This window comes from Benincasa hispida, chromosome 12 (genome assembly GCF_027475165.1).
Source record: "Benincasa hispida cultivar pf3 chromosome 12, pf3_genome.v1.1, whole genome shotgun sequence".
Taxonomy (NCBI): domain Eukaryota; kingdom Viridiplantae; phylum Streptophyta; class Magnoliopsida; order Cucurbitales; family Cucurbitaceae; genus Benincasa; species Benincasa hispida.
In genome coordinates this window covers 14,363,052-14,374,644 of record NC_143489.1, presented here as the reverse complement: position 1 = coordinate 14,374,644, position 11,593 = coordinate 14,363,052, and the positions used below count along the sequence as shown (strand labels likewise).

The window sequence follows — 11,593 nt, the reverse complement described above, 5'->3', positions numbered from 1 at the left end:
CATGCCTAAAAGGTAACAAACCTTTCTTGAAATTTTGCATCGAATACCCAACAAACATTTTTTTTCGATGTACGATGCTTATGACAAGACTAGTGTTTTGTTCTTAGGATCCCTAATACAAACTGCATTTCACCCAAATTTTTTATTTGGAATTGAGTAGCTAGCTATTTCTTATATCAGTCAGTAATCCCACATCATTCCCAATGAGTAAGATATCACCTCTGGTATCCAACTCTAGCAACCATCTCCAAAACTCAACTCCGACAACAACCATCGATTAGCAACTACTACCCTCTTCCTCTGACAACATGCTTCAACAACCAACTCTGACAATGATCACCTTCAACAACTACCTTCGCCAATCATCTCTAGCAACCACTTTCGACGTCCAACTCCATTCGACTATATAAAGCGATCAACTTCAACATACAATCAAATAAGGTTTTTCGCTTTTGAAAATTAAGCTCATTAACACTCATTCCACCTCTAAATTTCTTAATTTGTTATCTACCTTTTACCAATTATGTTTTCAAAAATCAAGCCAAATTTTAAAAAACTAAAAAGAAAAAATAACTCTTAAAACTAGAATATTATTATCCAAAGAATTTTAAAACTCACTTACCTGAGTTTTCTAATACTCTCCCAAAGTTGGATTTTTATACCTAGGAAATAAAGGGTAGATATATAGCCTTACTTAATTAATATGAATTTTTACTATTAATTATTAAATATAAGCATATTAATTAAACAACAAATTTCAAATAATACATTTAGAACTAATATTTTATTTTATCTTAATCATTTTGTATAAGTTTATTATTAATTATTAATATTCTAATTAACTTATATTTATTCAATTATTTTTAGTAATTAAGTTAAATAGTTTTACTTAGTTTAATTAATCTTTAATATAAGAATATGGTGGTTTTCAAATATATGAAAATTAGTCAACTTATTTATAAAGTAATATTTTGTTATATTTAAGAATATTTCCAACAATTTTGTTATTTAAAACAATCTCCAATAAAAAAAATTAACTTGTATTTATTTTAATAATACTAAATTGAATTTATAACTACATTAATTATTATCTTTATTTAATTAAATAATATTTAATTTTAATTTCTATATACAAAATTGGGAAATTACATATATTTAACTTCAAAACTTTAATTGTTCTACATATTCAAGCACAAAATTAATTATCTCAAACATTTAAGATCCGAACATTTAGATCCGAAATATTTAAAATTCATATCCATGAAACAATATCTACGATTAAAACCGCGTCAATTGTAAGTTTTGCCTCTCACCATACTCTCCAAGGGGAGGGTGGTGCCTCGGATATTACAATGCTCAAGTAGTTTTTATTTAGAAAGCAGAAGAAATGAATTATATAGAATAGATAGTGGTAGAATAGGCATTGGTTTATTCGGATTTGGGGGGAAAAATTAAGGATTGAGATGAGAAGTGAGGAAGCAATATTACTACATCAATTATTCTCCCCTTTACATTTGGAAGAGATTACAACACACAATGAAGCTATCTATGACCTAATCCCAAACAATAAACCTTCAAAATAAGCAAAAAGAAAAATGGCCATAGATAGATATCATCATATCACTTCTCTTTGAGGTTGTATATACCATAAATCTTCTTCCTCTCCAATCGGCCAGAATGCCTCGTCGTTGCTCCAACGATTGGTTTTGAGGATCTTCATTTATCCCACCTTGCTTATATCTGCAAAGTCACATCAAGACGACGAGTTTGAAACATCTTGTTTGATAGCTATTTCTTTTTATATATATATTTATACTTGTGCAAGCCAACTTAAAGACCTTCGACTGATCTCACAACTCTTAAATAACCAAAGAATTTTGAATACACATGTTAGAACTCAAAAGAAAGAAAGAAAGAAAATATACAATTGTCAAGAAAATTCAAAAGATATTAAATTTAAAAACGTTAACTACCATAGTTTGAACCCAAAAAGTACAGATATTTTAGTTTGACTAGTGTATATGCATCTGACGCATGTTAGACACATTATTGGACGCTTATTAGTATGATAGATGTGTTTAAAACTAATTGCACAAAGTCAAAAAAGTCCGATACTTGTTAGATTTTTTTTTTTCAAACAAGAAACAAATGGTAGATGAGTCAGGAGATACAAATTCATTGTTAGATACACATCAAATACTTGTTGAGTGAATTAAATATACACATATATGACAAAAATAATAAATGTTGAGCAATCTTCATTGTGTCCATGTCTTATATTTAAAAATAAAAAATAAAAAAATAATGTATTGACGTATCCATGTTGTATCCATATCTTGTATTTTTATATGTGTTTCTTAAACCTATCTTTGCCATGGTTAGGTTTGTATGTGTCCAAGTCAACCCATATTCATGGTTAATAGCAGGTTAATTGGTGGAAGCTTTTCCTACAAAATTTATACTTCAAGTCTCTCTTCAACTCAAACTTCTTTTTTACTTTTACATCCCTCTCTGTAAGATTACTCTCAAGTTTTTATCTCTCAATAGATAATTTTGCTTCTCTCTAACGAAAAATTATAGCGTTCTCTTGAACTTTAAAGTCTACCAAGTTATATTAATTCTTGAACTTTAAGTTCTGAACTTCTAAAAGTATCTAAGACTTTTATAATTTTATAATGTCTAATAGGCTCCTTGCTTCTATTTGTGTCTAAAAAAATATATTAAATAGGTCAATGATCTATTAGATACCATTATAATTTCAAGATCTATTCAGTACAAAACTTAAAGTTTAGGTAATCTTAAAACACTTTTTAATATGGTCTATTGAATACAAAATTTAAATTTATTGTTCGGGTGCTACACCTATTAATATGGCCAATTAAATACAATATTGAAAGTTTTGAGGACCTATTAAGCACTTTTGAAAAACAAACTTAAAATTTAATCCAAATATAATAATAAACTTAGAAAACTATATTAACGAATGTGTTTGTTAGATTTATAGAATTTAATAATAGGATCATTATTGATATTACTGTGTAATTTAATTTTAAAATCAATAAACAAATTGTTGTTCATTTAAGAAAAATGTTATCAAACATATTTTCCTCTTTTTTTTTCCCAAAAATAAGAAATTTAGGACACATATCAAATGCTTAGCTTTTGTTTTCAAATCAAAACACAGACCCTGAAAATTCAAAGCTATGAGAATGTTACGGTGCAGTTTGAAAATTTGGGAGGGAGAAAAAATATACCAAGGCTTTATTTGGAATGATTTTAACTAGAACCCGATTTATGATGTTCGTAAACAGCATTTCTTGTTTCTTTTACTTCTTTTTTTCTCTGTTTTTCGTCAACAAGTTAATTGCCTTAATTATTTCGTACCATGTTATTTACAAAAAGAAATCTCATGATGACCTTCTTAACTTTATATAATAACCCATCAAAGAAAGCATAGCTCAACTAAAGCATACACACAGATGTGTTAGTAACCAAAAGATCTATGTTACGAATTGCCCTACTACTAACTTTATATAATAACCAACAAAGAGCATAGTTTTGTGGTAGAATTAAGAAAGAAAATTACTGACCTGAATCCTGATTATCATTCTTCTAATTCTCCGTAACCTCCTCACTCAATTCCCCAAATATATCTGCACAATCGTCCCATTTCCTCTCTTCCCTTGCTTCCCAATATCCCCCGACGTACCGAAAGGGTCCATCTTCCCCCTCTCTCTGAAACCATCTCGGCTTCCAACCGTTTTCTTGTAACTTCCTCGACTGAAATAGAGGAACTACAATGAATCACCAAGAGAAAGGCAAAGGAAGATAATAAAGAAAGAAAAAACTGAGAGATCAAAAGAAGAGCTCGACTTACAATTCTTTGCCTTTGTTCCAACCGTAGCTTCTCTGCATTGGCTTTATCATACTCGCCGTTTTCCAGATGCCGTTGATCCGGTCGGAGTCTGGAATCCGTGGGAGGGAGCATCTCCTTAATCCGTGATCAAATATCCAGGATCAGACAAAGCTATACAAAACAATCAGAGATACACAAAGAAGGATATTTGGTAGAGGCAAATGCATACTATATGCTAAATGACTGGTTTTTCAACACATATCATGTGTGTCTATACCTTGAGCCCTGGTGTCAGCTCATTCAAAGTGATCGCGAATGAAGTCAAGTTGTATCGAGTCAGATTCAGTGGTGGTTCGCTGCTTTTCCACAACAAAATACCGTCACAACTCTTTGAATTTACATTCTCGTGACCATTTACATAATACATGCTGTCGTCCCACTTCCCAAACAATGTCGCAACTTTTTCCCCAGTAACGACTTCGACGTACCCGTGAACCTACACATATGTCGTATATATTGGAATTAGTTTCTATTTTTGGAACAAAGAAAAAGGATGAGGACTACCACTGACGATCTAGATCGAACCTGACGAGGATTTCGGTCGAGAAAAGATTGCTCTTTGAACTTGAGGTTGCAAGAATAGTCCCTATTACCACGTATGTGCATTGTTCCATGGTGATCACAATATACTTTGCCGAGGATGAGATTGTAAATATTTGTTGTTACCTAAAAGAAATCATAAAATAGATTTATGATAATATTCTAATCGAGTACATCAGAATAAATCTAGAAACTTATCAAGTAGAATGCATTACTGATCGGAATATCAAGGAGGTAGTGAACTCTACTAAGTAGAAGTCACAATTATCCTTACTTTCATCTACTTCTAATGTAAAATAGCTCCAGAAGTTAGTGAATTGTACTTAACATTATAGTGTCGAAAGCAGGTAGTAGCCTTTTCAGTTTATTTTGTATTAATAGGATGCACTTAAAGTTATTTTATGATTTTAAGAATGAGAGAAATGTTATAAAACAAAACCTAAATTAAATTCTCAGATTATTCTTTGGAGAATGGTTTGGGGAATTTCAAGATATCATTTTTCCACATCATATTGAACTGAATACTGATCTTCTTGACCCAACAAAAAATAAAATAAAATAATTTCTTGAGGAATGACCCTCCATTTTGAAATCTAGAAAGTCCAAGAACCCGGAGGGGACTATGAGCAAGTAATCTATTTTCTATATGTGAGATGAAGCAATATATCCTCTCCAATGCTGGCTTCCTAATAAATAACTATCCTCAACAAAAGAAAAACAAATTATGGTGAGGGGTTTTGGTTAACAACTCACATACCTTGCTCCACTGGAAGATTTCACCATCGTCAAACTCGAGTGTGAGAACTCCAAGAGGGTCCAGCTGAATTGACCTTCCCGAGAATTTGGACTGAAGGTTGCTATCTCCCCAAAACTTCCACCCTCTCCCTTCACAATGGCATGCTATCAGAGTTGGATGGTGGCTCACCTACATAGATACAGACATCCGTGTTCCAATTACTTTTACAATTATCTCATCATATACTCTATATAATTTCTTATCCCATTTACTCACCTTCTCAGAGAAGAACCGGATCCCTTTCTCTGGAAAATCAGCTTCATAAGTTTCCCCCAACAGGGGATTGAATGGTTTGCAATGTCTTCCTTCAGACGAAGCATACCCCGAAATCGCGAATGCTGCAACATTCAAAATCCTTTGTAGACTATTTCCCTGCCCATAATACAAGTTCCCAAATCCTAATTTCATTTCCATGCATAACAAGGTTTGTAAGAATCTTGCATCTTCTTATAAAAGCTCACCTGCTTTCCTTGCTCGTATGCCTGATCTAATAGATACGAATACTCCATGTCTTCACAGCATTTCTGCAGTGATGATATCGGCTCATTGAAGTAAACAGGAAGGCATACTCTTGTCAGATCTTTTCCTACATTGTCCTTGATCATTGACCAAAGACTGACTCGTTTCTCCTTCTCCACCGGATTGGGAAGCCGTTTTCGCCTTTGAATGTGTGAATATCTGTTCTGTAACTGCAGTTTAGCAGGCATTGCCTCAGCATCATCATGATGACAATTTTCAGACTTGCTATCAACTCTATTATCGACGGAATTTACAGAGAAAGAATCCTTGGTGTCGTAAAAGGACATTTCATCTTCATCCGAAATCTCCTCCTCAAACTCTGGTTTCTCGATATCATCTGATTCCGTGGTGCTGCATTCTACAAACCAGATACAAGTAAATAATATACCGAATCTTCAAGCAAAACCACACATCCAACAAGATTTCAGTTCATAAACTCTTTAAAGTTTGTGATATTTTATGCATAATTGAGATTGTTAAGGTCACCAATGCATAATGTTCAAGTAAAATCAGCATCTATCATCAACTTAGCGGCATAATTTTTCAAAAACACATCTTACATTAAAATCACAACAGACCACATTTTCTAAATTTTAACAAAAACAGAGAAACTAGAGGTTCATATAAAAATTTTGATATAATGTTCATATAAAAATTTTGATCCCAATAATGTTCATATAAAAATTTTGAAAGATGGGCATCTTTGCACCAAGAGAGGATTGAAGAAAAACTAGAGGTTCTTTTATTCTTCTTCGAGATCCTAAAGTTTTCTAAATTTCAAGCATCATAATTTTCATGATAGATCAATTTTCTAATTTCAAAATCTTAACCAGCGCAATCTTCTTCTAATTGATATCTTTGACATGTATTTTATTATTTTATATCAACCATACACAACAAACTGAGACGAGAAATAAAAAAAGGTACATGTAAAAGCAGAGTTCAATCAAATAAGAAGCAGAAAAGGAAGAGAAGAACCACCACTATATTTTCCACGTTCTTCAGAGGAAAGATCATGTTTTGCAAGTTGGAATTCGCCATCATTCGTTCCAGAAGCTTCAGCCTCAAAATTAGCAGCCTGAATATAATATGATCAAATCTAATATCAGGCCACGAGTAACATATTAATACATCAATAGACATACTGAACCATATGAACTCAAACCAAGAATCAATTTTTGGACCTATTAACATGGTACCAAAGTAGGAGACCATGTGTTCCAACTCCTAAAATGTCATTTCCTCCCAATTAATATTGATTTTCATTTGTTAGGTCTTCTACAAACTTTCAAGCCCACAAGTGAAGGAGAGTGTTAAAATGTTGATAAAATTAAATTTTCCACAACCTATAAACTTTAATTTTTGGGTCAATCAGTGATATACCAAACCCTAACTGGACTCTTTGAACATTGAAGACATGGACATTGTGCCACAAATGGCAAACTTATAACGACGAGAAAAGCAATGCTTAGATTCTGTATAATCATTTCCTGTGCTAGAATCAAATATATCAAGATGTCTTGACATAGTCCATTAACGGATCAATCCTTCAAATGTGCTACATGTCGTAATCTCCTTACAAAATCACTTCACCAGATATAAGCTTTAGCTAGATGCGTGTATGAATATGCATTTTTGTTCGTTTATCTATTATCCCTGCAGCAAGATAGAACGAAGTATCTGACCTTATAGGATGCTCCGTATAAGAAAAGTCCAGAGATGATAATGGTGGATTAATAATACAATGTCTAAAAAGATATGGGACGCCCTTCAATCACCAGATACTAACAATGTGGAAAGGGAAAGGGCTTAAAAAGATAACATTACCTCCAACTGCCTAATTGTGTCAAGCAGGTTATATCGTTCTTCACGAAGAACTTGAAGCTGCCCTTGAATTTCGGAGAATTCGGAGAGCATTATCTGTTCGCAATCCTTTACAAGAGTTTCACTGATTCCCTCTTCAATTAAACGCTTCTTCAATCTGTCTGTCGACACCGATAAATCACTCGACACGGGGGAGAGATTATAATTCAGTGATGTTTGAGGAGATATGCTGCGATCCGAAGCCAAAGCTTGAATCCAAGCCCCTCGATCACTCTTTGAATTAGTTCTCAAATGAAGAGTCTTTGTAGCAGTGGATATATAAAACCTCCTATCATCCGACTTGCTCTCTCGAAATGATCCAATCTGTGTTAACAAATTTTAGGTATTAGAAAATGGAACATTCAAGAAATTCAAGTCCATAATAAAACACATTCTTTTACATTTGCCTCTCACAAAACAAAACCTACAAAATTACGAATTGTAACATCTGCGGGAGCCTGGAGGGAAGTACAAAACCTACCCAATGCCTAAAAAGTTTAAACTTTTTTTCTCTTTTTTGTGGTGGTGATTTTATTTTGATTACTCCATAAGCAAGCCACATAATTACTCGCTTAGAGTAAACTCTTTAAAGGGGTCGTATCCAAAAGTGGGAATAAAAGTAATAAGAAAAAACTGGCGTCAATAAACACAATCCTTATTCCTTCAATCGGGTCTCTCTCTCTCTCTCTCTCTCTTTCTCTCTTTTTGAGTTGTCGGTTAAAGCAGGAATAAAAAACAGTGCGTCAAGAAAAAACCTGAAGTAATTGCATTTTCAAGTACGGATTTGGAAAACATCCATAAAATAAGTTTAGAGATGAAATGAAATGCAATCAATTTCATAAACAGTAAAAGGAAAGAGGGAAAAGTTGAAATTCAGGGTAGAATTTGGAGTTGGAAGGGACGATAGAGGGAAAAAATTGGTTAGAGATTTCAAATCCAACAAAAATTGATGATTCAAAAACAGTGTAGAAAGGATATGAAACAACCAACAGTTAACCCTAAACAACACTCAAAACTAAAATGACCCACTAATCCACCTGTGGATGTGACCCACTAGACATGAACAAGCAGTTACAAAACTGTGAAAATTTTGCAATTAAGTTCACCAGACGATGACCCAGAAAAGAGAGAGAGTAAATGCAGGAAGAAATATGACGAACAATGCTATAAACCTGTGGTTCACGCGTTTCCTTTTTGCTCAGATTTCAATGCCCCCCTGAGTATCTGGCAAAATCAGACTCAGCCTCAGACTCAGAGGGAGAGAGAAAAGAGAGAAAGACATTTTCAGAGAGAAGATAAATTAAAATGCCATGAATGGTAAAACACAAAGCTAAAAAGTTATTGGAATGTAAATGTTGCCCCATAACGGTAAGCTATTTTCTCTCTTTAGCGCCAAATGTATGGCCTAAAAACCATACCCCATTGCAAGTTTGATTCTCAGCTTCAGATCATATCAAATTAACCCAGATCGTGTTTTCATTGATAAACCAAAAATCCCCTTTGGAAATTCTAATTTCTAACCCACAATTTCGTTTTATAAATTTTTATTATACCTTCAAATGAACCACTCCCACCGCTTTCTGATGTTTTCGTCTCCCTCCACCTTTCTCATCTCCCCTCGGAACCCGATTGCTCGAAATCTCTCCGATCAATCGAACATCGTCGTAAGGAGCAAGAAGGTTCAGATTCTCCGGTCGGCGAATCTTCGCGTATGATAACACCCCATTTCGAAGGAAGAACCACCTCGATCTCCACCCTTTGCCGTAATTGGTCCACTTATGAAGAACTCCGGCGACCGCGGATTTGGATCCCGTTGGCCGTTTGATGACATTCCCATCAGATCCATCGGAAAAAGCCGCCAAACTCGCCGGCATGCTCTTAGTCCTAGATAGAGCCAAGGCCGTAGCCTCATCCTTAGACTTGTCTCCATCGCCACCACATGCTCCGATTCCGAAAGTGTCGACCGAGATGCAACACAGAGGGTGCATTTCCTTCACCTTCATATTGTCTCTGTTTCTTCTGTTTGAATCCGTTTTACCCTCATGAATTAATCCTGAAACTTCCCACCTCGTCAATTGGAAGATGAAGAAGGAAGAAGAAAATGGAAATGTAAAAAAGCCATTAAAAGGGAAAATGTGGGAAGTTAGTATTTAAGAAGAATAGTGACAGAGTCTCTCCGCTGCAGACGGGGCTGTTAGAGGAAAGAGAAAGAATTAGCTGTGAATCAATGGCGAAGAACAAAGTAAAATTTTTGGGAGAAGATTACTTATATATACAGCAAAGAATTGAAAGACAGAGAGGAAGAGAGGAAGGAAGAAAGTGGGACATGGACGAAGATGTGGCAGATGGGTGAATTAATGGAACGGAAACAGATTACCAAAATTGTGATTTCTTTTTTCTTTTTCTTTTTCTTTTTCATTTTTTTCTTTTTGTAGAATGAGATCAATTAATTTTAAAACCAATTTAAGCTGTAATTGGTATCTACTCCATCTTTATTCTCCCAGTTGAAAGTTTAAATCCGTGTTTCTATTTTAAAGAGTATCTAACACGTCTTTCAACTTTCAAAGTGTCAATTAAATTGTTGAATTTTTAAAAAACGAATTACAGCTTTTTCAGATCATAACTATTTGGTTTTTAAATTTTAGTTAACTACGCTCTAATTTATTTTTATGTTTTATAAACTACTAATTATTGTTTTAAAAAAATCAAGTTAAATTTTAAAAACGAAAAGAAAAGAAAAAAGAGTTTTTTAACTTTATTTTTAAGAACATCAATACAAAGTGGTATGAGTGATGTTTATAAGTTTGATTTTGGTTATCAAAAGAAACCTAGGAGCAAAGTTTGAAACATCGATGTTGATGGTAATACTTCAAGTCCCCATTTTATATAAATATCAAAGAAAATTTCGGAAAAGTTATGAAAATTGATAAAATTTGTTATAACTAGTTAATGAAGCTTTCATTGTAGCTTACTATAGTTGACCATTTTTAATCACAAATTCTATAAACTAAGCCAATATTTAAATATCTATGGTAAATGTTTGTGTAAATACAGATGGAATGGTAGAAATTTAAAAAAGAAATGGAAAAATAATTACAAAATAATATAAAAGTTTATGAATATTTTGAAGTGAAAATTATTAAAGTTTTGTATGGTAAAAGAAAAAAGAACTCACCTCAATTTAATTTATAGGTGAAATGATGTGAAACTTTAATGAATATTTTGAATCGGGTTAAAAATGAATATAGGTGGTTTTTTGTGGTTTTTTCATATTTAATTGCAAATGGAAGTTTTTTTTTATCGAAAACAAAGCTAAAATTTGAGAAAAATTGGAAATTAGAAAAAGTTGCATATAAAAAGGCTTAATTCTTTGTTGAAAATGACATTGATGTGTGAAACTATAGAATTGTGTGTAGATATGTCCAATTTCTCCACGAGGACGTAGATTCCCGATTAGGCGGGGACTGGGGGAGGGAATGGGAAAAAAATTCCCCATGAGCTAAACGGGGATGAGGAATGCATTCCCCGTCCTCGCCTCTGCCCCGGCCCCGCTTCATTCTCCGTCCCCGTTCCGATTAGCTTTTACATATTTATTTAGTATAGTTATCTAATGTTATGTTGTTATTGTTATTATATAAATATTATATTTAAATTTTAAATTTGATTATTTATTGGGAAAGATAATGAATATGTTTAAATTGAATGTTTAACTTTATATTAAATATATGAATAATTTGATTTATATTTATTTCTTTATACTTAAAAAATTAATTAGCTTTTTTAGGCCAAAATTCGAGTAGTTTATCTTTAGCTCCAAATTCTCATATAAAACTAACCATAATAAACAATTTAGTGATAATGTTAATTATTTAAGCGAGGAATCCCCACCTTGATCCGAAATTTGACGGGATGGGGAATGAAATGGGGAGTAGGGACGGGATAAGGAATGGCATCCCTGG

At 33.3% G+C, this 11,593-nt stretch overlaps 1 protein-coding gene across 2 annotated transcripts; it reads right to left on the bottom strand.

Moving 5' to 3' along the window:
- Window positions 1–1,364: 1,364 nt before the first annotated feature.
- Window positions 1,365–10,039, bottom strand: LOC120067334 (oxysterol-binding protein-related protein 2B-like). Of its 2 annotated transcripts, none has more exons than XR_016525355.1 (11): window positions 9,188–9,977; window positions 7,599–7,958; window positions 6,753–6,849; window positions 5,714–6,129; window positions 5,469–5,624; window positions 5,214–5,381; window positions 4,442–4,582; window positions 4,134–4,352; window positions 3,878–4,027; window positions 3,591–3,780; window positions 1,365–1,740 (listed from the first exon to the last, which is right to left on the bottom strand). XR_016525355.1 is itself a non-coding variant. In XM_039018898.2 (11 exons), exons 1-10 carry the CDS (start codon window positions 9,635–9,637, stop codon window positions 3,613–3,615), a joined length of 2,289 nt encoding a protein of 762 aa, XP_038874826.1. In that variant the 5' UTR covers window positions 9,638–10,039; the 3' UTR covers window positions 1,365–1,740; window positions 3,591–3,612. The 2 variants fall into 2 exon arrangements, 1 of the variants encoding a protein (XP_038874826.1); XM_039018898.2 differs by having other exon boundaries at window positions 3,878–3,991; window positions 9,188–10,039.
- Window positions 10,040–11,593: the final 1,554 nt, after the last annotated feature.